Below are 27,484 nucleotides of genomic sequence, written 5' to 3'. Positions count from 1 at the left end.
TTTTTTTTTTTCCCCCCCTCCTAACGAGGAATTCGGACAGCCAGAATTTATGTTCAGATCAAAACAGATCAACAAATAAAAGAAGCACAAAATCTGAACACAGAAAAGCAGAAATTGACTTATGTTAAAAAATAAAAAAGATGGTATGGACAATGGTCTTTGTACCCAAAGAAAGCAATAGGGGACCAAAAATTCAAGACCTATTGCCTCATTTGGCAGACAGTAAAGATATGTCAGCAGTAAAGATACTCAAGCACTTGCTAAAATAACTCTGTACAAGCTGGTAACTAATCTCTAGATCACCTAAATACCTCTTGCAGATTTTTGGCAGTTTTGTCTGTTTTCATTTGTTGTAACTTTTTAACTCTTAATTCCAATTATTAGTTAAAATTCTAATAAAAAAAGATCAAAGTTTGACCATTTTATATTACAATGATTTTGTATTTCTGGTTTTATAGAAATGTTCTTTATGGACTTTAGATGTTAATACATCATGCACAACATCTCACCTCGGGCTGTTCTCTTTCTAAACACAGTTCAGAATTTTGGGGGGTTTTCAGTTGGCAGAAGTCTCCCTACCTCAGAGGTAACTTCCACTTCCACAATCCTCTTTTAAAAAACACAACAATGTCCCATACAAGCTATTACATAAACTGAAGGCAAATGCCATCAATCACCAGGGGAAGAACATTTTGGGTCCTCCACTGTAAACAAGCCATTTTATCTGAAGAAACTGGATGGACCATACCCTCTGTATCAAATTCAAGATATCTTTTGCACTGGCAATTCCCTGCTGAGGAGATCATTTCCTTCAGAGGCAGGAATTTCTGCATTAGAAAAAGCCCACAGTCTCTAGGCAGTAGTATAACCTGTGGAACAGAAGAGAGTGTTCTCACTTTTAGAATGGTTTTGTGTCCTTCAACCCTTGTTATGCTGCTTATATATAAATACGCATCAGTAATAAGCACGTGACTAGGAGCATTAGAAAGTAACAGGTTTTGTTTTTTAACAGTTCTTTGCAACATCATCTGGATTGCCATAACCAGTGCAGATGAAAAACTCTTGCAGTCCCTTTTACAAAGGCCCTCTTACAGGTCCCTTCCTCCTCTAATCAGTGACCCAAACAAACAACATTCCTCAAATGGCTTGTTACAGCCTATCAGATAGATGCATGTTATTATCTTTAACAAGAGTTTCCTTGTGTAGATGGCAGCATAGCCATTCCTACTTCTCCCCTCAAAAGTTATCATTACAAAATGATCCAACAACTGGTTTTTGCCATGTTTTGGTGCTTTAGACATTTTAAGGAGACCTACTAAATTTTACCTTTTTCTTTTTAATCAGTGTTTAACAAAACAAAAATGTATCTTTCCTTGGTATTAAGAAAAGACAGACAACCAGACAGTAATCTCTTGAAAATCGAGTCTCCAGAAAGCAAGGGGTAAGGTTCTTCCCACAGTTCTCAACAGCTGGTTATCCCAAGATTCAAATTTGCACTTCTTGCTTTTGTGGCATTAGAAAATACACCTTAGTAAAATACATTTTTAGGGGAAGGGCATGCTTCTTTCAGATTATTTTCAAATCCTTTTCTCACTGTTATCCTGCATAAAATCCTACCCTCACTCTTAGACCAAGCAAAAACCAAAATCAAAACAGAAGATAGTCTCCATGTAATATGTTACCCTCTGATTTACTTACAAGTAATTCATCCATACTGGTTTGGCATTTTTCTAAGTTGATTCTCTTTATTGCTACACGTTCTTGCCTGGGTTTGCATAGCGCTGCCTGGACAACTGCTGTAGCACCGCTACCTGAAAAAGGGCAGAAAAGGAACACAGTCTTAACATAACAGGAGTTTAAACCAGTGACCAACATAAGAACCCCACACTGATGAAGAACTTAAAATCTGCTGTTCATCCTTTTTTGGTGCTTTTCCCACATGCATACCTTTCTACTAGCAAGACAGCTTGCACACTTCTCAAATGGAGAAAACCTCAAAGTTTCTGTTCCATACACCACAACAACAACTTAAAATGATGTGCTCATTTATCAAGTCACACCCATCACCTCAATGCATTTCATAGTTCGGGAACCTTTACACTTTTGTCTTTGGACACATCTGTTTTAATCAAGAACATGACTTGCACAGTTAACACAATTTAAAACATTACGAAGAGGGGTGGGGAGTGTGTGCTTTATCAAACATTATTTATTTCTGTTCTTCCAGGTCAGTCCCTGTTTAAGCAGGTTTTTGTTCCCACTATGCAATGAACAGAAAAATACAAGTAAAATTGTACATGCCAAACTTCTACAGTTTCACCTATGTTCCTGCTCATTCATCATGATTAGGGTAACATCCTACAAAAAGCATGCTAATTCTTGTAAAGAGCATGGGAGGCATAAGTATCACACCAACAGTAAGAAGATGCACGCTGTTGAATGGCCCAGCAGAGAAAGTCAGTCATGCTTACTTGACATGCAAATCACATGTGGTCATACAACTACACTGATAACAAAGTTTGATGCAATTGAACAAATTTGGGGGAAAACATTAGAATGATTTTCTTTAGTATGCTTTATTTGCAAACAGTGGGAGTATAAGGTCTTGTTGCTTCCTTTATCAAGCACCCACTGACTTTGCCCCAGTCAGTATTACCTCACTAAATTAGTGAAATGATTGCAAGTAATATTCAGAAAGAGTTTTGACGGGGTTGCACATCTTGCTGTCACACCAAATACAGCAGTGTGTGCTTCCTCAAAGTAATCACATCACGCTCATTCATGCAGAAATCTAAAATCCCCCGACAAGTAGCTTCTACCTGTAATACTAAATATTTTAATATAAATTATGGATTTCTGGTAAGTCACAAATTGAGCAACATGTTATATTGGCCTGCTCATACACTATGTTCCATTTATGCTTGGTAATTGGCATGTCCTAGATGAATACAAATTGTGAACAAAAAGCCTTTTGTTGTCAAGCTCTACAAACGTGGATTCAGTTACCAGCCGACTTAAGAACAATTGAGAGCTTTTCCCTCTGCACATCTGAAAACAGCACCGACAATACCTCATGACTGAAAGTTATTGTCCATGTTTTAATTGCTATTTGCTTAGCTATATTCATGTATTGTTTGTTCACATGATGTTTTCACTCAAATCACAAAGCTTTTTAACTCAGTGTATGAATTTCATTACAAAATTCTGAGCTCATCTCAAAAAAAAAAGTCTCAACAGGACTAATTAGTCATGTATTTGCAGGATGTGGTCACAGACAAATATTGACATGTCCTGTTCTGTCTGCTTACAGAACAAAGCCTTTGAAAATTCCAATAATATAAGTAACAAAAGAATTAAAAGGTATTTTAAAAATTAAATAAGACATCCCAAGGAAGGAACCACCAAGTCAGCATAATTCAGCTCAGCTAAAATTCATCTACATCACTTTAATGAAGTTCTTATTCGGTAGCCATCAAGACACAAATCCTCTCGTTACTCTGGCTACACAACTGTAGGTTGAGGCAAGGGGAAGAAACCAATTTTTTTAGCTATTAATGATACAGGAACAAAGACCAAGATTTTCCTTGATGTATCTTTTTTCATCTATGCCAGTAGTTTTATCTACTTGTAGGAAACAACCAGATCTTCACTTTCAGAATAGATTCATATACAAAGACCACATAAAGGACAAACAGAAAAAGCACACAGAAAAATTATTCAGCCAACGCCAGGATGAAATCTGGCTGCTTCCTCAAGTTAAAGTAAAATGACAGTAAGTAACACTTCAAAACATTTTGGAAAAATTAGATTACAAAAAATATAGTCCTGTCACATCCCTGACCCCATCCCACTATATCGCTTGCCTAAGTTCTGTGAGACCCCAAACCAAAGACTATGTGCTTACTACTATTTCAAACCTCTTGATTGCAAAATTAATCCTGAGCTATCATTATGCACAAGCTGAAGATCTGTTCCTCTTTTGCCTACTGAAAGAAGAAGAGATGTGAGATTTTAGGACATAAACCAGAGTTTGAAGTTTTTATAAGAAAAAAGCCTTTCAGTGCATTTTCCTGTGTTTCCTCCTCAGACAGACATTCAATGGGATATTCTTCAACACAAGAATATGATGCACTGACAATGCAGAAAGCTTTCTATGTTTAGTATAAAGCCAATCTACTTGTTTTCTTCTTTCTCCTGCCTTTTGAATACTCTAACACAATACAGTATTTTGATAGTAAAGGCAATCTGTGCAGCCTACATTCTCAGTGGGACCTACGTATAAAACCTGTTTGAAAAAGGAGTTTCAAGTACTGAAGTGGGAGCCAGGCACTTAGGGGCTATATGCCTCCTTCCTCTTAAAAGATGTTCCCCTTTCTTCCTCTGGCTCACAGGTAGGCAACTGGCAATAAAGACAAGGAAAATCTGCAGCTTTTCCATCTGGTCAGAAGACTCCTTTTGTGTCAATAAAGAGATGCCCTTCTCTAGCCTACTAAACAAGTAGAAGTGTGAAGTGTTCCAGAGGAGTAGCTGTTACAAACAGGACTACCCAGATAATCGTTTCAGGACAGAGATAACAGACTACCGTGAGTAATGCACTATCATACAGTGAAACAAAATTATCACAGACAACTATTTAACATAACAAATTAGGGTCACAGAAAATGGTTGCATAGAATAGATTACAGTCAACCATTCATTGTTAGAAGGCATGACCTCTTCAGGTATGCTGAGCCTTACGAGTCCTCCAAAACCCTCACAGTGGAGAACATAGTAACTACACCACAACCAAAGCACTGACTGGTTTTAGCATCCAGTCTCTATTTAGAAAACTGATCTAGCATAATAAAAGCTCAGGTTGGACAAACCATGAAGCCTTTACATCCAGCTGTCTCCTGCAGAAGAACAAAACAAAGGATTACCAGTGGTAAGACTCAAAAAGCAGCTTTCTAAGAACGATGGGGTTTTCCACTACTGGAAAAGTTGTTCTCCTGCTACAGACAAGTTCTCTTTGCCAATTTCAAAAGTTAGCAGTGAAATAATGCAATTTCAGTCCACATCATGATGCCTACTACTCCCATTTCACAATAAAAAACAAGTCAAGAGTTTCATCTTGTCCTCACATTTTTGCTGCCATCCTCTCCAGTGTAAGCATTCCCTTACAGCAAACCTATTTCTTCATGCTATGAACCATGCACTCCCTACCATCCTGCCCTTAGAGCAGCAAAGCCATTAGAATTGCTTTTAACTATCTGGGTTCATGCAATAGAAACCTTCTCAAGAGCAATTTACATATGGCCACGTTTCACTTCATCTGAAGGATAAAACCTAAATGCAGTTTTCTGCATTCCACTTCGCACATGCTTCACAGAAAGCATATGAAAACCCCACAAACACAAATATTCATCCAGGATTTAAGCTTATCTAAGTAGTTCCTTCAAGTTGTTCTAAATCTGACATAAAGGTATTTTTTTCCTCTCTTTTTTTTTTTTTCAATTACAGGAATGTAACCCTCATAAAACCTCTCTCCAGCTGGCAAAGAGAAGGATCTTTTAACAAGTGTGATCAACAGCTGACATTAACATTTTAGTTTTATCTACCCTCCACTAGTCAAGTCTCAAAAAGACAATGAGATGAGATGGCTGGACCATATCACTTGCGCATCTGACATGTACACACCCTTCTTCATACAAGCATGTGATACTTATTTATTCCCTGTTATGTATAAACATCTGACGCTTTCCACTCTTTCATCACTGCACAGTAACTCTATTCAAAATAGATCTAGAACTATTCCTTTCCATTTTCTTTTTCTCCTCAAAAACAAGATGGTAACCTCATTACCCCATAATACCAAGTATTTTTTTAGTAGCTCAGTGTTACTCTACTGTATTCCAACAAGAACTTATTTTAAAGATTTCTGCACTCATTAGGTCCCTTCAAACATTCTACCCAAAGACACCTTCCCCAACACCATGGTGGTTCTACCTAATCTCTGAAGAGGAGGATGTAATTTGTTGGTAATGGTAAGTTTGTGTGTTGACTAGGTATCTGAAGGGTTAGACAGCAGTTGTAATTGGAGAACACTAAATACCTTATCTCAGAATCTATACAAACTCTTAGATACCAACCTGTATAATCTGTGTTTTTACATACCTCTTCTGCTCCCCCAACATATAGAAACCTCCTATTAAATGTAGATGATTACAGCACACAAATTTTGTCAGCCTCAAATCCAAGACTAAATTGTAACTGTCTGTAAAAGCAGTCAGTACCAAATAGAGTAAAATCTATGAAAATGGATGAAGCAGCTACAAAAGTATTTTTATTTAATCTCTCAGACAGTCCAGTTCTGAAGAACAGAGTCCCCTAGGTAATGCAGCTCATACCCAATGTAACTGCGGGATTCCTTTTGCATAGAGCAGAATGCACTAGTACACAAACCGTGCCTGCACAAATGCAATCTAGCTTAGGTTTCCACTCATAAAAACATGTGGGATTTTTTACGTAACATACAAAGCATCTGTGCTTATGTACAAGCTTGAAAGCTATGTTGTATATTGCATGCAATACTGTGTAGCATATTTCCAGCATTACTACATAAGTGTTATGAACTGATCAGTACTTCAACATATTCTATGGCGGCAATGTGCAGAACTAGTCTCTTTAGTCTCGAAAGAATCAATTCTGTTGGTAGCAAAGCAACACTTTTGGTAAAGAAACAGAGAAAAAAGAACCTTTAATTTCTTTCGGTTTCTAGCTTTTTACCCCACAATACTCCAGAGTTCTTTCAGTATTACTGATTTTCTGTCATATTACTTCCATTGATTCAAAGTAAGCTATAAATCTGCTCGTTAAAGCTCATTTAGACCACGATACTAAACTCTAAATCTGTCTGAAACTGAACTTTTTCACAGAAAATGAACTCATGAATTCTCTCTCCTTTTTCACACAACATAAAGGTTTGTGTTCTTAAGAACTTCACAATAATCACATAAATACTTTTACTAACAATTCCTGCCCACTTTGTGTTCTTAATTCATGCTGGGATCAAATCTCTCCCCTTATAACTCACTTGGATACTAGTTTGTTTATCCTATCTATTAGGCTTATGACATAATTCACTAAAAATACACAAAGTGTTCCATGAAATCTATGCCCATACATACAACTTCTGCATTTTCATCATTCAACAATTAATCTCATTAGCTCTTCATGGAGCTATACAAAATGAATTTGTTCTGCAGTTGGACATTTAAAAACATCATCATTATGGCTACAGAATCACTGGGTTCTGTATTGTCATGGTTTAACCCCAACCAGCAACTAAGCACCACACAGCTGCTCACTCACTCATCCCACCCAGTGGGATGAGGGAGAGAATCAGGAAAAAAAAGTGAAATTCATGGGTTGAGATAAAGACTGTTTAATAGGTCAGAAAGGAAGAAAATAATAATGATAATAATAATAAAAAATGACAATAATAATAATAAAAGAATTGGAACATACAAAACAAGTGATGCACAATGCAATTGCTCACCACTTGCCAAAAGATGCCCAGTCAGTTCCCAAGCAGTGATCCACCCACCCAAGGCCAACTTCCCCCAGTTTATATACTGGGCATCACATCACATGGTATGGAATGCTGCTTTGGCCAGTTTGGGTCAGCTGTCCTGGCTGCATCCCCTCCCAACTTCTTGTGCCTCTCCAGCCTTCTTGCTGGCTGGGCATGAGAAGCTGAAAAAGCCTTGACTTAGTATAAACACTACTTAGCAACAACTAAAACATCAGTGTGTTATCAACATTATTCTCATACTAAATCCAAAACACACCACTGCACCAGCTACTAGGAAGAAAATTAACCCTATCCCAGCTGAAACCAGGACATGCATTTACCTTTTTGTGGGAGAGTAGCTTAGACAAAGTCTCTGAGGTCTAGCTTATCCCATACTACTTTTCAAACGCACGCTGCATAAATAATCCAGAAAAACCTCTCCAAAGATGATGAAGGTCTACAAATACTTCTGTAATCCCACTGAAGTCTTAGAGAAGTAGCCTAAATGTCCATGTCAAAATTATTATGTGTTATAGAAAATCTACAAGAGAATTTCTATGCAAGCGTTGAGCCAAACTGTATTAAAGCTAAGGTACACCAAGCTTGAGCATTAACCAGATATCATATTCTCCATGCAGGAAAAAAAAAGGTAAGGGGATTCACAATTAGCAATAAAACCGCACATACAAGAAAAACAGGTGCAAGTGGCAATGACTAGGCTTTTTGAACAATTCTCTTTATTACCCACCACCCTTGCTGAAATAGTAAAAGGACTGGTTGTATCAGATGTTTTGGCTTGACAAATTATAGGAAGTATTTTGAGGTTTCCTATGTTTCTATGTTACAACTCCCTGTCAAATCTGCAGAACAGAATAAAGAAATTCTTCTGCCAAAAGCACATGAGAACAGGATTCTACTTTCTTGAACACAGAGGCTTCTGGCATCAGAGTACAGCAAATAGCTATCAATCACGAACTAATTATTCAGGAAATAAGACAAATCCATACTGTATAAGAAAGTGAAGTACCTATACTGATGATCAGGAAAACGTAAAAGTCTTCCTTCCCTCCACCAGTAAGCCCAGACACACTATATTGCAGGAACTCTTCTGAAATGTCTCTCTAATCCGAAGAATAATCAGCTATCACCACCAGTTATGGTTAAAAGAATTTTATAAGAGCTCTACTCTGACAAACGCATTAAAGAAATCTGTGGCTAGAAAGTGAAACCAGATATATTTAGATTAGACATAGGTTTATTCAATAGTGACTGTGGCTTTTAAATAAAGTATCAGCCTAAATGATGGCTTTTTCTTTCAGACACTTTCTTGGTAAGGAGACTTCTGCCTAGGGTCATACAGAGCTCAGCACTTGTCGGCTTTGTGCAATGCTGTCAACGCACTAAGATCAGATTGGAAAGTCCAAGGATGACCATTAACTATATTTGGGGCATTCAAGTAAACTTAGCAATAAACACACAGCTTGGAAAGGGAGGAAATTAAAAACAGAGACTATGCCCACTACCTCCTTCCACCTCACAACTGCCCCCTCCCTCTGTTCCCATCCCAGCTCTCACAACAGACTGACAACTACTGATGTTAAAACCCAGCCCAAGAGACTCTTTTTTTGTTTGTTTGTTCATCAGAGAGGCTTTATTTAGTGCAACTCTATTGGAACAAATAAAATAAATGAACCACTTTGTTTGTTAAGCCACTGTGTTTGTTAAGCACATGGAAGACACAATAATTTACAGGTGGATCAAGATCACACGTTCTGTTGCAGTAGAAATAAAGCCATGCCTCACTACTAGAGAAATACATCCTGTTACCCCATACAGTCATGTCATATATTGCACACAGTGTTGCATTTGAAGCAACAGGAGTAAGACAGTCAGTATCCCAGTTCCCTTCCCAGTTTTCCAATCCAATATACTATATTTAGTGCAGAACATGGTTTTATCCCCCTGTGCTACCATTATTAGTGTTTAAAGTGACAACAACACAGCAGGAGACACAGTTAGCAACCTACCTGACAGCCCCACATTTCAACACTGGAAAACTTTTAGCCCTATCAATCACAAAAATAAGGCACATAACAAAAACACAGTTCCTGCCCTTTTTTTAAGAAGGTACCTAGAAAGGAATTCAACTCTTTTGGGTAAAATAAGGTGCTAACAAAGTTGAGGATCAACTCTGAGAAGTGCATCAGAAACAGAGAGCAACCACAATGCTTCTCCTTTTGCCTGTCTTTGAACAGGAGGCAGCATATACACATACTGTGAAAGAAAAGTGTAGATGTGTTGCAAAGGAAAGTGGAGTGATGCCAAACACCCAGGCAGTTTAATGTCCATCTGCGTGTGTCATCACCAAAATGATCTTTTAACTAAGTATTCCATGGCCTTGAGTCCCTCTTACATGCTAGTCCTGGAGCTCACAGGGAGCTTGGTACATTTCCAGAACTAGTCTGAGAGCATCTTCCCATTCATTAGCAATCCATGCCAAGGAAGTGTCAGCACCACAGCAGGTAAGGAAAACCTAAACAAAAGCAGTCCACTTTCAGCAGGTGTTATCTTCTCCCTGACGTGTCATTTAAAATATATGAGTTGTCTAAATAAAGAAGTTGAAAGGGAACTATAGCAACTCAAATATTTAAGATTGTCTAGGCAAACCCTGTATTGTAAACACTACCCAAGATTAAATTCCTTTTGCTCTGCTGCACATCTCAATATCTGCACAAAAAGTGTTATTTGTAAGTGAAAAACATTTCTATAAAAAAAATCCACAATCACCACTATTTCAGAATTTGCAGTCATCAGTACTGAAATTTGCCTTGCGGAAGTGTCAGGGTAAGACTGGTGTGACTGGTACCCATTGCTCCCAACCCCTGGTAACATGGTTAGCATAACTAACACCATTTTATAAGGCAAGCAGCCATTCTCTATGACTAAGCGGGTCACATATTCGTTCCCTTTCCCCTTATTATCAGGCCCTGAAGATCCCGTGAACCAAGCAGACAAACAGAACAGATTTTTTCTTCCCCTCCCTACCAGCCTCAAGATTCCCGGGCACCAGCCTGACTACTCCCTTCCTTAACAAGCCTTGAAGGTCCCAGGCATCCAGTCAACCCAGTGGTGGTGATGACCTTGTCACAGAAAAGGGAAGCATAACAGCACACAGAGCACTGTCCATAAAATCAAGCAGTTACAAGTCCTGAGTGGGGAACTTCGACTGGAGCTGGAGCTGCTGCTGGACAGGGAGACCCACGACCCTGGTGGCCAGGGATGCCTCCACTGTCATCTGCTTCCTCCAAGGATTGAGTGACTCATATGCTTTCATATGATTTTTTAGTCTAGATTATGACTGTTATATTGAAACAGCAAACCACGTACTAAGATTTGACCCAATCTGCAGAGGGTCCAGGTGATTAGAAATAATAAGTTGTATTATAAATTCTGTATTACTTAGGTGATTAGAAATCATAAGTCATAATATAAATCCTGTATTACACTGCTTATAAATTGTACTATATTGATTCTGCTTGTAGAAATCCTGTGTCGTTCTAATCATAAGTTCTGTGCTATACTAATCATAATATCTTGTTAAGAAAATAAAGCTTTAATTATAACTACATTTTAGTGCCAGCATCACTCTGCCAAGGATCCCTAAAGACTGATAAGCCTGACTAACAGATTCTTGGGAGTAAATAGATATTATCCTCTGGTGCAGAATTCACTTCTCACACACCACAAAATTATCCTGCTCATGTGTGCTAAAAAAGAAGGGTATGGGGGGAGAAGAGCCAACACACAGAGACAACTTAAGAAATACAGCTGAACCTAAAACAAACAAGTGAACAATCTAAAAACATTCAGTTCTGACCCCAAACCACATCAAATCTCTCCTAAAATATGCTACTTAAAACCTAACCTATATCAATTTGAATGGGCATCAAATGTGACATGGAAACAAGTTATCTCTGTTCCAGTTTGCAGAACTTAACATCTTCCTCACAAGTCCCCTGGCTTTCAGGTCTGCTTGGGGTACCTTATCATCACCATATACCTAGTCCACTTATACTCCCTTCACTATCATTTTTCCAAGATTGTGATTATGAAGTAATCTAAAACACGGCGTTTTAAGAGCTTAATGAACTAAAGAGTATGAAATGGAACTTAGCAGTGAAAAGTCAAGTTCTATACCTGGAATGATCTCTCCTCTCAATCACGTTACCTTCCATATGAGCTGCCATTGTTAAAAAGAAAAAAAGTGAAACAAGGTGTTATGCGTAAGGGTAAAATAAAATATACAACGTTTCAATATTAATTTTACTGTAATTTACAAAAGTTGCAGAACAGGAATTAGAAATTCAATGCCATCAAGAAATAGCATATCAGGAATTAGGAATTCAATGCCACCAAGAAATAGCATATCACGTCAGAGAGCAAAGAGGTTGCTTAGCTGTACTCACCTAATGAACACCTAAAATGCCTCCACTTTCATATCAATATATAAAGGTAACTTGTGAATTCACCAAACTTATGGTCTAGAAGATACGTGTGCCATCGAACAATGAGTACCATTACACATAACGGTCCATTACTTAAAGAGATTTAAAGGAACACCTTTCTTTGGGCATGACAAAAAATAACTAAATAAATAAATTTGAGCACAGCACCTAGAGGAAAAAAAAAGAAAGATCTTCTCTGTTAGGTTGTCATTAGGTTAGATGATATAAAAGAATATGCTGGCAGAAGCATGGATCATCTTTAAAGGTTCTCTGAAAGGACTCTTGAGAAGACCAACACAAAGAACTGAGCCACAGGTAATAATGGCACATGTGTAAGAGGTATTATTACCTGTTACACTAGCTCAGAGGTGGTGGTGGGAGAAAAGCTCTGAGGCAACTGAGCCCTTCTCCAGTTAACATTAGTTTTGTAATGAGATCTGTACTGGCTTTCTGCAAAACAAAACAGAATCCAATTTCACTCATACTGCTAATTTGTCAGGGAAGAAGAAACAGAAAAAGTAACAGCCAAAGAACTTGCAGTAGGCTTTTTCACCTACGCTTCCACTGCTCTTGCAGCATGGTCAGCAGCACAGCTGTGCTGCACAGCCACCCTGCTGGCACACTGCAAGGAGTCAGCTCCTGTTGTACAATCACATTGGTGCCATTGTGCGATAAGGAGAAATGTGGATGTACTGTACTCCATGTTAATGAATTCAACAAATCCCTATTCATTCTGCATTTTCCCAACAGAAGGCATGAAAAACAATTGAAGGGAAGGATACAACTTGGTTTAAGAATTTATTAAACACACTAAAATGGGTTTTATCTGTCATGTTATTATCCATTCATCCTCACAATGTAGGTCAGATTTTCAGGTAATAATGTAAACCTCTTTATTCAGATTTTTTGTTGTTGTTGTTAGTTACAGTTGTACTAAAAACTTGCAATCAAATTCACAGACCCAAAAGCCATACAAAAGAACACCTGTGTAAAACAAAGACAGTTGCTTGCTGTTTTAATATGCTGTGGTTAGGTGAAAGACTACATAAATGACCTAACAGGTCTCACTTTTTCTTTTTTTTTTATTATAAACTTTTTCTCGTCATTCATAGTTACACAGAAGAAAAAACCTTGAAGTATGTGTAAGAGGTCTCGACAGTTTCTGTTTTTGCACGGTTTCATAAAACTAGGTGAATTTTGCTTGGTTTTAGGAGAATTATAAATTTATTCTTACCAGGTTAATCCAAAAGTTCATTTTTCACATCATTCACATCACTTCAAACTATCCATTATCAAAAAGAAAAAGCAAAATCTCCAAGGCTTTTGTAGAAGAGGGGGTTTCTACAAGAAATCTGAGAGATCCTCCTCTACCTAATTAGCCCTCCAGAAAGCATATCAGCAGGGGCATTTCGTTTTTCCTTCATTGATCTGAAGAAGCATAAACACTTCACTCAGACACATGCACCATCAAAAAGTAGCTTTTTTCCTAAATTCATTTGAAAAGTTGCTAAAATAAACTTCCTTACTATTCACTCAGCTGCACAACAAAAGAACATCAGGTAATAAATCTGAATTTAAACCAAAGCAGCTTATCTAGAAGATAAAGGGAAAGCTGAAATCATTCTTTCCTTAAAAATTTTGTATCCAAATTTGTTGTTTCAAAGGTCTAGAGTTTTATCCTAGAGCAAACAGTCAACACGAGTTTCACAGGAATGTCTTTAATACTTGAAGCATTACTGTTATAAGGCCAACTTAAATTTAAGACCAATTTAAAAATACATGTATCAGGATGCAGTTCTTACTCAGGGGCAAAGCCCCCCATCAGACACAAGAGAAATTAAAAATTTCAGGACAGTAGAAAAAACAGAGAAACAACTGACAGAGGATAAAGTAATTGAACTCAGAGGGAAATTCAAAGAAGAGCACCAACCTGCACTTAGTACTACTTGGTTGCCTGTACATTTGCATTTTGGTTTAGAGCAAACCGGGCAGTTTTGAAGCAGATACCCTCTCCTTGATCTTCCTCACAGAGCTTTAGTTTGCTTTGCAGAGCAGCTCCTATGTGTGCAAAATAAACTCCTTTTGGAGGAACCTGAATTGGAAGTTCTGCTCCAGAAGAAACATGTTCTAACCCCTGAAAGATATAATGGTTCAGACCAGTCTTCGGATATTTTCACAAAACAAGGACAGCTAGGATGTTTTGTCCAAGGAACTAGCGTGTATCTTGTTCGAAGTAAAACTCCAAACCCAAATACATTGTAGAGGCCTCAACATTAACTGATTCACTCCCCTTATCTGCTCCCACTTCACCAGAAATTTACATAGACATAGACATAACTAAGACACTAATGAAATTCCAATGTGGGACCAATTTGTAATCCACAAATATTCTCCAAATCTGCCTTTCTGTTAGCAGGGACACTTTTGTCAGATTTGCTTCCTAAATTTAAGATGCTCTTTTAAAGAACAAAGCCCTAACCAAGTATTTTTCTCCTGTTTCACACCACCACTAAAATTGTTTCAAACCATGGAATCACAGAATCATTTAGGTTGAAAGTGTCCTCTAGAAATCATCTAGTCCAATCTCCCTGCTCCAACAGGGTCAGCTAAAGCAGATTTTCAGTGTCTCCACAGATGGAAGCTCCACAACCTCTCCAGACAACCTGTTGTAGTGTTTGATCACCCTCACAGTACGTTTTCTTGTGTTAAGATTGAGATTCATCATTTTTAATTTCTGTCCATTGCTTCTTGTCCTGTCTGTGGGCACTACTGAGAAGAGTCTGGCTCCCACTTCTTCATTCCCTCCCATCATGTATTTATACATATTGGTAAGATCCCCCTGAGCCTTCTTTTCTCCAGACTGAATAGTCCCAGCTCTCAGCCTCAAATGAAAGATGCTCCAATCCCTTAATCAAGTCTGTGGCCACAGACAGCTGAAGTTTTGCAGGCTCACACCTGAAGCACAAAGACTAGGAAAATCTCTGTTAAGAGAGACTCCCTGAACAGGTTTAGTTTGTCCAAGTTGAGACATGACCAGCAGGACTAAGGATTCTGCTGTTTCCCGTCTCCTTCTTACCTGCCTGTCCGAACCTCATTCAGCTGTGAGTTTTCAGAACACCACAAAGAAAAGCCCTAGAGTAACATACTCTGAATAAAATACCTGGAAGAAACAGCTATTTTGAGCTACAGCTGCCTATGTAACAAAGATCTATAAGGGGGGCAAAGGGGGCACGAAATCAAAGTAAATTACCTTTTTGTATTAAGGAAGAAAAAAGTTAACCTAGCAGTTAATTTGAACCATATTCTACAATAGCAATGGCATCTTATACCAAATATAGGTGCATGACACTTCCTCAGAAATAAAGCTTTTCCTTCAAAGTCCACAGATGTAACGAAACTACTTCTTTCCCCAGCACTCTTCTAATACAGAACCAGTTCTTCCTAATGAAATGCAAAATAAAAACAAAACCCCTTTCCTATCTTATGTTCTACTACAGTCTTCAAATACTCTATTACATTACACAGCCAGATATTTTTCCCCCTAAGATGAACTGAAAGATCTAATTTTTAGTTAAAATATTTTCAGAAAAGAAACATGGATTGTGATAATTTCATTCTCCCTGTTGTTTCATCATCAGTACAGAAACCATTAGTCAATATACATACAAATCTTGACACCTGGAAGGCGAAACTCACACTGGAAATGGCTCTGCACAACTACACAAGAACTTGATATCTGGTATTCACTGTGGGACCAAAAATTACCTTACCAGGTATCTTGGTTTTGGCCGGGATAGAGTTAATTTTCTTCCTAGTAGCTGGTACAGTGCTGTGTTTTGGATTTAGTGTGAGAACAACCTTGACAACACACTGATGTTTTAGTTGTTGCTAAGTAGCACTTATCCTAGGCTAAGGATTTTTCAGTTTCCCATGCTCTGCCAGCAAGCAGGTATACAAGACGCTGGGAGGGAGCATAGCCAGCACAGCTGACCAGAACTAGCCAAAGGGATATTCCATACCATAGAACATCATGCTCAGTATATAAACTGGGGGGAGTTGGCTGGGGGCAGATGACTGCTTGGGCATCGGTCAGCAGGTGGTGAGCAATTGCATTGTGCATCACTTGTCTTTTCTGAGTTTCATTCTTCTTTTTGTTATATTCCTTTCCACTACAATTATTATTATATTTTATTATGATTGTTATTATTATACTTTATTTTACTTTAGTTATTAAATCATTCTTATCTCAACCCACAAGTTTTATTCCCTGCCCCCCCCCAATTCTCCTCCCCATCCCACTGCAAGTGGGAAGGAGTGAACGAGCAGCTGCGTGGCACTTAGTTGCTGGCTGGGGTTAAACCACACCACCAGGGTATCATATGAACTCCAAAGAATTCTGCTTCACTCCACCTTATGCAAGCAGGGTAAGTTGAAGGTTTACTACGCTGAACCAGATTTCCTCCCTAGAAAAAAAGCTGTTAAAAGAGAATTACTGTTCGTTTCTGAAGTAGCACTATAAACAAATGCTGGTGTTGATTTAGTTGGCATATTTTATTGTTTCTCATTTAGTTTGAAAGTAAACACTTGGAACAATTCTAATACCATGAATGCAATATTTTCCACGTCTTCCGGACGTCGCCACATAGTGCATCATTCTCTTCCGAGAATGAAGAACAGCAATCTACCAAAACAAAGGCAGTATTGCTACTGCACTGTCATGAAGATCTCTAATTAATACTGCAGTGTTGAGCTACAAAGCATCTTCAGCTAGTTCACCCCAACAGAATGTGCCTGCTAGACTTTGAGTCCATCATAGCCACACACTATAAGCAAAAAACTTACCTATTTCTCATCCTGCTTCTCATGAAACAATGGAAGAGTTGGAGCAATAAAAATGCTATCATAGAATCAAATTTTCATCAGGTGGTTCTAATCTAATTCTAATGAAGTTCTTATTACTAGTCTGAAGTGGCTCAGGGGCTGGAAGCAAAAGACACTAACAGGAATACATTATAAGTTTAAATTCAGTCCTTGTAATAAAATGCCTTTGAAGCAAAGAAGTGAGAAGGGAAAAACAACTTTATAACTGAATTGTGATCCTTCTGAATCTGAGTATGTTTCTTCTCAGAAGTCTAAAGCAATAGCTCAAGCTTATGCTCTTGTCCATCTTACTCCTACAGGACAGAAACCATGATCAATAAGTAAATACACAACATTTTTCTGGTCAGTTAAATTAACTATGTTTGTACCACTACCCTGAAGCAGGTATACTTGGCACGTAGTTTACTTACATCTATAGTAATTATTTGTTCCTATTAAGAAAACCCCCAGACATTCGACAAAGGTCTCGAAGGTCAAGATCAATAAGTTCACACTACTTCTGAAAGAATGACTAGGAACGCAGAAAAGCTTCCAATTTTCAGTCTGCTTCTAGACCTCATTTCTCTTTAACTGTGTTAGCATAGCTCAGCTTAAAAGCTATGTAACATAATAATTACATCAGCCTTATAAGACATCCTCATATTTCACCTATATTTTACTTCTGATAAGAATACCTCAGAGGCAGTTAGAAATCCACAGGAATAATTAGGCTAATAAAATTATTCAGAAATTCTTAATCATAAAGACAAAGGATTAATGCAGACAGCTAATTTATCATACTGGGGTTTCACCAAACTGTTGAGTAAAGTTGCATACCTAGTCAAATACCTAGGGGTAAAGGACTGGAAATATTAACTCTGCCAATGCCACAAACTTTATACTTCAGCTAACAAAGAACAGTATTCAAACTTTTCACAGTTTCTCTCAGGAGCAAGCAGCAAGACTGTCACAAACAGCAGCCCTGGAAAATAGCACCTGGGAGTTGTTCAGAGGGGCTCTTTAGAAACCCACCACCTTCATCAGCACTGTCAGCATCTTACCACTGCCATGGAAACTTTCTACAAAACAGTCAGCTGAAGTCTACCTAACTGCCAGGAAGCATGCACGCTTCTCCATGAAGATTAAGCTTCTTCCCCTTTACTGCCATCCCCCAACTATCTCTCCTGGAAGGCAACCAACTCTCATAAAGTAACTCTGACTTGACAGCAGTTCCAGGAAAAATTAGGTTCCTCCTGCACTGTCAGGTACCACATGATTTCTTGTTTCTCCCTGTATCCTCTCCCTGTTTTTTCTCATTACTACTTTTTCTGTCCCAGGGCAGGGTTTGGTGGGGTTTTTTTCCCCACATCTTTTTAGTCTAGCACTCCTAGTCCCCCAGGCACTTGTTAAATACCACAGCATGGTCTCCAGCCAGAAACACTGTGCAGAAGGAAGCAGGTGGCAGAAAGAAGAGCTGTACCACTGCCACACAACCCAGCAGCCAAACCCCACAAAAGAAGGCAAGAGACAACCATTCAACATGTACTGGTTGCTTCCATTATGGAGTTGATCACACAACCACACAGAACCTAGTATAATGCATATAGAGGCTGACGTAAGGAGTAAAAAGAAAAGTTTTAAAGCAAATTCTTCTCTCTGGGATTTCATACCAGCATTGCTTCATTCTGCCACTGCTTGATAAGATTACACCCACCAGCTTCAACCATGCTACCCTTACACACACCCAAAGACCTTCAAACCTAGCAAGCAGCAGTGAAATCTAGCAGAGCTGTCAGGATTTCATCCCAGCAGCAAGGCTGTGCTGCAAAAGGCAGAAATAAATAAAAATACACTCATTCAAAAACCTAATTATTTATTTACACAGGGTAAGCAGTATCAACTTCTGTCATGTGTGATTTCCTTTGGGGGAGTGGAAATCTCACTTTTAATTTGAGCACCAGTAAATTTCTTAGTGACATATTTATCTTCCAAATTCTGCAAGTAGATTGCTCCTCTGCTGCTGCTGCTCAGCAGTATTCCAGTGACTTCAGCAAACCCAAGTTAACAAGAGTAACTAACTTCATTTTTAAGGTCCATTCTTTAAATGCCAGCCAAGAATTGCTATTATTACCGGATATAAAACCAGTTTCTACCTACAGGTGCCTTATAGTTCTGAATTATTTTGGAAGGGGCAAAGGGGGAAGAGAGAGAGAACCAAAAGGGTCACACAAAAATGAAATATGGCCTACACATGTAGCCACTATATGATCCACGCACATCTCCTTTGCACGAAGAGCTCACTGTTTTTTACCCTCAAGCCAATCAGAACAGATGTCATTTTGTTTCCATTTAACAAAGAGAAGCTCCATTTGACAAGCATATTCTGGAAAAGAACAACTGGTCTCTAACGTAAAGAAAAATGATTCTTCACTGAAAGAAAGAGAAGAAAAAAAAGGTAAAACAGTTCTAATGTTGTTTCAGAGCAACACATTACCCAACCTAAAATTGCTCTACCAGGTCTGAACTTGGCCCCTGCTATCAAACTACAATGCTGGTTACAAGCAGTGATTCCACTTTGAACATACAAAGCCTTGCTGTTGTAAGGCTTAGTGAGAATGAGAATCATGCAATCCCTTCAAATTCCCACACGCTCACCAGCAGAACTGCTCCTCTTCTAGCACTCAAGGAACTCCTGTGGAGCCAGGACTTTCCAGGTCTCAGAGCTTTTGGACCTTATCTGTAGGAAGAACTTGGATGGAGGGAGAGAGAAAGCATAGGCACAAGAGGGCCAAGCATAAAAGAGCTAGGAGGATTCCAAGAGCAGGAAAGCATAGCATACTTTCTGTAAATTATCCTTACATAGCACCAGCCAACTGCCTGATGTGTCAATTATGCTTCTTTACCCTTCCAGTTAACAAATTAACCTTAAAATAAGCTTTATTTGCTAGTTACTTGCAATTACAAGAAACCCAAAGCAAGTTATGCATAATTTTTTTTTGGGGGGGGGGGGCTATTTTCACACCATTCAGGTTCTTGTAAAATATAATTAATTTTCTTCCTGACAAGTCTGAATTCCAATTGCATGAGTCAAATTTTTTTCAAAATGTCACTAAATTATATAACAAAGTTTGATCATTGAATCACTTACAAAGCCCAACCGCTTTGAAGCAATGAAAACTACAGCCTTGTCTCCAGTCTGGGTATTTCTAATGCATAAAGTTCATTTTCATTCAAAAAAGCCAAGACAGAGCTCCCTTTCCCAACACTATTACTACCATGTGGAGACAAGGCAAATAATTAACAACTACAAGCTCTGCACAGCCTCATTAGCCGCACAGCACTGTGAGTGTTCTACAAGGTATTTTTAAATTACACCATGGCCATCTTTACTCTGACAACTGAATTAAAAGCCACTCCTTATTAAAATACTAAATGGGGATTTAACAATTCTACAGTTTCTTCAAATGGTTATTAGTTGACAGAAAATCTTGACCAATTACTTCTCAAAACAAAATTTTAATTTACAAAATAATAAACTCTTCCTGTCAAGCTACAGTTCTACTGAGTTATAATTAATGTTATAAAGGATGTATTTAATAAGTGCATGTACAATATGGTTAGCTACTGCGGTAACTTTTAAGATTTATTGGTAAAGAATAGAATTTGCTTTGGAGCAGGATTAAGGCAGGTACATCTTTTTACAGAAAGTTTTAGTATAAAGTTCTTCAGTAGTGTTAAGTATTACTTATGAAATTATGCAGCTTCTTATGCAAGAATTACAGGGGTTTTGGAAATAAATCTCTGCAAGAGCAAGTATCATAGTTTACCGCAGCTTTAGCTGCTATTGTGTGGTATTTCACTGAGCACAGCCTGATCTAATTTGCAGCGTATACATAAAAACTACTGCAAAAGAAAACCCTTCAACTATTTTTTTTTCCACTCAAAAAACAATCCTGATTACACATAGGGGTAAGAAATTTTGGAAAGTGTGAATGAGACACAAGTGTCTAATTAACAGAACACAGAACTGTAATGTCACCTCTAACTATAGAGAGGCTTTCTAAAACAGCATACATCATGCTTACAAACTTGAACATCAGTTCCTGAGCATCAAAATTGGAGACCTCCCTACAAAGATGTCTGATAACAACAAATACAGGAGAGTCTATTCTCTGTCAGACAAAGAGCCATTAGCAATACACATGCAGCAGGGGAGGAAAGAAAAAAAGTAAATAACATACCATAGAAACACCAACAAAGACCCCAGAGCTATTAACGCAGGAGTGGCTCACAGGCCACTTACAATAAGAACTATAAAATCAGCAGAACAGTCTCAAATGATAACTTGTTCTACTCAAAACCCCAACACATTTGACTTGGCAACACTGCACCTTATCAGGCAACAAACCACAAGATAATTTTGAGCTCAAAGTTAGAAAGGCAAAACTACATGAAAGCTTCAGTTCAACTAAGGCAACTTTTTTAATGATTTGCAGCCAATATAGATAATCCATCGCATGGAAGTAACCCTTTATTTTCCAACTAATTCTGGCTGGTTTCTAGTCAAATTAATTTTCCACATCAGTTGCAGCAGAAGAGATAAAAATATAATTTTATAATGAAAGCTAGCACCCAGCCTAATCACGAGATAATCCACTTCTCCATAACAGAACCTTCCTTCCACAATTATCAGTGCAGGCTGACAAACGTTAAGTTACATCCAGCAGAAGAACATCAACTCCAACGTAGTTTTCCAAAAACAAGGCAAAGCCACTTGTTCACATCAATTTAAGAAAACTTTTTAAAAACAAGACAAAAAACAAAAAAAACCCAAAACAACACACACAAAAAAAGATATTTAATGCTGCTTTGTCTCATCCATGTGATGTAAGGCTCATTACAATTTGAAAGGTACAAATACAATTTTAACACTATCCAGTTTTCAGGTTTTTACGTTGATTACCATTTAAACGCTTGTTCTGTGAAGATTTATATTGCTTCTGAAGAGGAAAAAACCTCACACAAGTAAGTGACAAATTCAGAGAAATCTGTTTCAGTTATTTTATTCAGAAAACTTGGTTATAAACCCAAACTGAATAAGAACATCTCTCTCAGTAATGCCTTTATTAGCTTTTTTTTAATCTGTTACATACAGCTTACAAAAAAACCCCAGTACATACATTAAAATCCACTGCACATTTTAACTTAATGCACTGAAATCACAGAAAGAGATCTCCCAGGTCTTTACTAAATTAAATCTGGCCCTTCCTTAATAGCAATTACAGTTCTTATGTCTGTAACTCCATAACTCCTACCAGAAGGTTGCTTTGGATCCTCCTGTCCTAACAGTTAGGAATCCCCTTCTAACTTCAAAATGTGTTGGTGTAGGGACAGCTTGCATCAATCTCAATTAGTGTAAGAATTTCCTCTTCTCTTAACTCTCTACCCTATATATGTACAGATAGCAATCAGAATGGTTTCTTCCTGCTCCAGAAAAGATTTGTATATAAGCATTAATGGAAGACCCTCTTCCTTGCATCAGACCTATCAGTCAGCCATGCAGCAAGTCAAATAGGGAACCTGATCCAAGAGAAAACTGACCCAGCAGAAGAACCAGTTCTCTGTCAGATCAATGCGATCCTTTCAACAGCAGCCTGTTAAAGCAGATTAAATGTATCATGAAACTGCACATCAAGAGTTTACAGAGAACCGGCTAGCCATCTCAAAAATAAAGCAAACTTGGAATAACATCTCATAAGAAGCAGTGCTTAAAGCCAGCATTTTCTCTTTAACAGGCACTTGAACCTCCCAACCATCATGAAGGAAGCAATGGACAGAAAAGGAAAAAAAAGCTGTATCATTTTCCAGAGGTGAACGGCTCCGTTTCAGCAAGTGGTAACTACTCACGTTCACAATGCAATTAACCCCGGCATGGCCAATGCAAAGCAATATAAATTGCTGCTGAACCAAGTTCAGACTGTATCATTCTCTCCTCCCTCAGGTATTAAAAAAAAAGATGCTTTACGAGTCCCTCACTAGGTTCATTAAAACCAACAACATTCATCCAACATTCATGTCCACGTTTGGTGAAATACATAGAATGTATAGAGGGTTTTGAGGGAGGAAGTGGGATAGGGTGTGTTTGGTTGGTTTTTTACTAATTTTAATAGTATCAAGACTAAATTTAATCTCATAGTAGGTCTCCTATCAGTTAAGACACCAAATACATGGTGTTAAAGAAAAAATATATATTCAACTAAGCACAAAGATTTTTAAGTGGTACAAAATAAATCTCAGTGAGTTTGAAAATCATATAAGCAACCTCAGCTTAGTGAAAGCTCAACTGAAGTCAGACAAGTTCAGGGTGTCCAAGAATCTGATTCAATATAACCTGACCTGAATTTCCTCACTAGGCATTCACTTCAGTTAAAGAAATAGTATCAACATTTAATAGCACCAGTAGGTAACTAGCAATAAAGTTTCTCTAAAGATAGTTATTTGCTACTCTGATGTAGCATCCACCTGTACAGTGGATGTATGCTTATACATAAATATTTAGAAATACATTTTACATATCAAAAGATACAAGCGGGGGGGGGGGGGGGCGGTTTCTAAATTAAAGTCTCACCCAGACATCCTACAGGTACTGCAAAAGAAAATAACTACTACTTAATTAACTCATATGACTCATATCACACCCTAGACCAGGATTAATCCAACACTTTTGAGGCCTTTTTTACCTTAGAAGAAGAATTTACTCCTCAGCAAAGATATAGCTTATGCTAGTAGAATCACTTCCACTTGGCTAAATTTGATCCATTCCTCAGACCAAGTAAGACAAAGTCCTCTGGCCAGTAAACCCTCCGCTGGCAGCACTCGCTTGACATTGAGCACCAGTCTGGTCCATGCCAGCCACCTCCAGAGACCTGAACCCTCATCCCTCCTCAGCCCCTTTTCACAGCCTAGGAAGTGCAAACAGAAACGCAAAGGCACCACCTGGGTCAACAGCAAGCCATCCCATTTTAAGGAAGAAGTACTTTTCTCAGCTATTTTGTTTCTGTCTGTGGAAAATAAAAACCTTAATGAAGAAGCTGAGTACACCCAACTTGCAACCCAGATCAATAACATGCAGTTCTGGTTGTCATCAGCCTGACAACAATTAGCAATTGGTGTGTAATGCTGAAGATAACCAATAGCACGAGCAGGCAAGACTTCTGGATTTTTTTAATTTAACTGGCCTCATTCATAAGCAATAGCAATCACAGTCTTAGAGCTGGCCTTTGCCATCTGCAGTATCTGCTGGAGGTTTAGAATGCTACATACAAATAAAAGCGAGTTTTCCCAAAGTAGTTCATTAGCAACAAGCAACATCTAGGTCAGGAGATGAAAAACTTTCCATCACAGATACTGTTAACAACAGTCACCTTTTCACACAGCAAAATTCGAAATAATCCAATCCAAATATAGGGGATGGAGACCAAATATAGGGGATGGAGACTGAACACATCTGATCTGCATTAGCTGGACACATGAACAAAGCACTGAAGCACACTACCAGAAAGCGCCCTACCTACAGGGACTCGGGAAGGAAGGTAGCAGACGGGTTAAACCTCACACAGCAAACCGGGAGAAAAGCAGGTTGGCTGGGGTGAAACGAAGCTCTAATCCCCCCCTGGCCTTATGTGCCACCGATGGACACGGGGAGCTGGGCCAAGGGGCACAAGGAGATGGGGACAATATTAAACAGTGAGGGAGAAGAGGAGGGGGTTTAAAAACATATATATATATATATAAAATTAAATTAAAAGGAAGTCACCACGATAGTAGCAGATCTAGGGGTGAGATTTACCTCCCCCATGAAACCACCGGAAAAATGCAGAGTAATCTAAGCGGATGCATGCACACGTGTGCATCCACAGACACACACACAAAGCACAGAGAGCGCATTTGCAGAGTTGTCGAGGTCCCAGCGCAGAGCAGCAGGTCAGGGCTGAGGCGGCAGCTACCGGTGCGGCGGCTGACGATGCACCCCAGGGCAGCGGGGGGGGGGGGGGGGGGGGGGGGGGAAGGGGGGGACGGCGGCAGCAGCAGCACCCTCGGCCGGGCCGGGCCGGGCCGGGCCGGGCCTCACCGGGCGGGGCGCGGCGGGTTCTAGAAGGAGCCGCCGCCCCCCGGGGCCGCGCCGCCCGCCCGCTGCCGGGCGGGTAAAGTTTGCAGCAGCCGGCGGCGGCGCCACTGCAGTGCCGGGCGCATCCGCCGCAGTGAGCGAGCCCCAGCCTGCGGGAGGATGAACGCCGGTAGGCCCGGAGCCGGCCGGCCGGCGGCCGCCGCGGCATCCCGCCGTGGCATCCCCTGCCTCCGGCCCGCGGCGCCCCCCGCCGCCCTCCCCGCCCTCCCGCTCCACTGACCGATAACCTCCTGCAGCTCGTAGGCGTCCCTGCAGATGGGCCAGCCGACGGCCGGGGCGGCGGGCGCCGGCTGCGGCTGCTGGACGTGGACCGGCGACTCGCCCTGCTCCGCCATGATGCTGCCGGCGCGCCCAGGCACCCGACGACCTTCTTCAAACTTCCCCTTCCAGCAACACCTTTCGGCCGCGCTCCCTCCCCGCGCAGCCGGCCGCCCGGCGGAGGGAGGGGGCAGGGCACCGAGGGGGAGGAGGCAGAGGCGGGCGCCGCCGCCGGCCCCGGCCGCTCGCCCCGCGCGGCTGAGGGGAGAGGCAGAGCGGCGGTTGGGCCCGGCGGCCCCGGCCGGCGTCGGCCGCCCCCCTCACGCGCCTCCGCCCGAGGGAGAAGCGCGGGCTCTCCGGCGGAGGCGCCCCGCGGGAAGGCGGAGGGGGGGGGGGCGGCCCCGCTAACGCCGGGGTCTCGCCGCCTCCCCCCAGCGCGCCGTAGCCTGCCTGCCGGGTGGCCGCACCTCCGGCCATCTTCCTTCCCCGCTCATCCCGCGGCTCCGTGCGAGGCCCCTCCGCGCGAGGCCCCTCCGCGGCGGGAGGCACTGCGGGGTCCCGCGGCGGGCGGCGGGGCTGAGCGTGTGCAGGCCGCGGCCCTGCCGGCAGACCCCCGGCGCCGCTGAGCGTGGGGGCCAGGGCTGGAAGGAAGCCGCATGGCGCGGCAGGGATGCTGGAAAGCACCTGTTAGGCCGGCAGCAGAAGCACACGGGCGTCTGCGGAGCACGGCTCTCAAGCCTACAACTGTTAGTGCCGAGAGCGCTGCTGCTGCAAGATTACTTGTATTTTAGTTTGGGGGGGGGGGGGGGGAAAAAGCAAAAAACAAAACACTTGTTTTCAGCAGCGATGAGGGCTGCAGTCCTGCAAAGCGCTCCAGTTGCCACTTGACATGAGTGGCCCTTTCCAGGGAGGGTAGCGGAGCCACACCACGTCACCTCGGTGCGGGCGCTGCCTCGGCTCGTGCCACCAAGGCGGCCAGCGCGCACCTGAGAAACGTTCCCCTTGGCTAACCAGAACCAAGTTATTTAAACAAATACTCAAGACAAGAATCATTGTTAAACTTCTCTACTGCTTCCCACTATACAAGAGGAGATTAAAAAAAAATCTGTGGTTAGAGGAAACTGCTGTTAATATTAGTACAGTAATTTTTTTTTTCTTTCCACCCTCCTAGTAGTGTCAGTGTTTGTGTAATATCAGCAGGATTTTACTTACTGTGAGATAATTCAGAAGACAGCTGTTTGTGCAGTCTACGATCTCACTCCTACTTTGAATGCTTTGTATTTTAAGATGTATGGCAGTCTGGAAGAGTGGTAATAAAAGATTTCCATAGATTTTAAAATATTACTTCCTACTACAGCAGGAATTTAAGGTAATTGGAACTAATAATGAAAATACATGTGCAGGAAATCTTTCAAAGTCAAAAGCAGAACTGAATCTCATAAATTGTTAGGAAGTATAAGGAAGTGTGATTTAAAGTTATTAAAAGATACACATAACACAACCTGTTAGATACTTTATTCAGTCCTAGTTCAGTTCAGGATAACCCTCTTTTTATTCAGTGAAGAATTTCAGTCACTAAAAAGTTATTCCAGAAAGGAAAGCAAGTTAATTCTGTTTTCTTGTGTTGCTGAAAAAGCTGGAGGAAGAATAAACTCACTACTGCTTCACATTTCATGAGAAAGCATATTGACAGCTTGCAAATATGGAATCATTTGTGCGCTGAACTTCCATTTTCTCACAAGCAACAGTTGAGCTCAGTATGAAGGCTCCTAGTAATAGAAAAAAAATGTTGCGCTTTTTTTTGTGCTAAACTAATGATTCCTCTCAGTCTCATTTTTAAAAGCTGGGTGATTAAAATATTTTCATACACACACATGAGAAATTATCTGCTGCAAAACTACAGGTCAGCAAGACTTGGAAGAGGAAGTATTAAATTGTCATTCAATATTAAGCTTAACGCCAAGACTAGACAAACTTGTTGTTAGTAGAGGAGACCTTCCTGCCAGCAATAGCATGAAAAAAAATTGAGTAAGACAGCAACAGCACAGGCCAAATCAATCAGCACAGAAAAATGGGTTACTCGCTATTGATGGAAAACAGCCAACTACTCCATCTATATAC

At 40.3% G+C, this 27,484-nt stretch overlaps 1 protein-coding gene across 2 annotated transcripts in view; it reads right to left on the bottom strand.

Annotated features, from left to right (window-relative positions):
- Positions 1-25,554, bottom strand: part of STK39 (serine/threonine kinase 39) — a 108,014-nt gene extending 82,460 nt beyond the window's left edge. Inside the window, exons 1-2 of one of the 2 annotated variants that reach the window (XM_049810650.1) lie at positions 25,326-25,554; positions 1,699-1,811 (exon numbers count right to left, since the gene is read on the bottom strand). In XM_049810650.1, coding sequence (XP_049666607.1) covers positions 1,699-1,811; positions 25,326-25,440 — 228 coding nt within the window. In that variant the 5' untranslated portion in view covers positions 25,441-25,554. Of the gene's footprint in view, positions 1-748; positions 859-1,698; positions 1,812-25,325 lie in introns of those variants that run through there. The other variant, XM_049810658.1, reaches the window with a different exon arrangement.
- Between the last annotated feature and the right edge of the window lie 1,930 nt (positions 25,555-27,484).

Source organism: Accipiter gentilis, chromosome 1, assembly GCF_929443795.1.
Source record: "Accipiter gentilis chromosome 1, bAccGen1.1, whole genome shotgun sequence".
In the NCBI taxonomy this organism is placed as follows: domain Eukaryota; kingdom Metazoa; phylum Chordata; class Aves; order Accipitriformes; family Accipitridae; genus Astur; species Astur gentilis.
The sequence above is the reverse complement of the archived record's forward strand: the minus strand, read 5'-3'. Positions and strand labels throughout refer to the sequence as shown.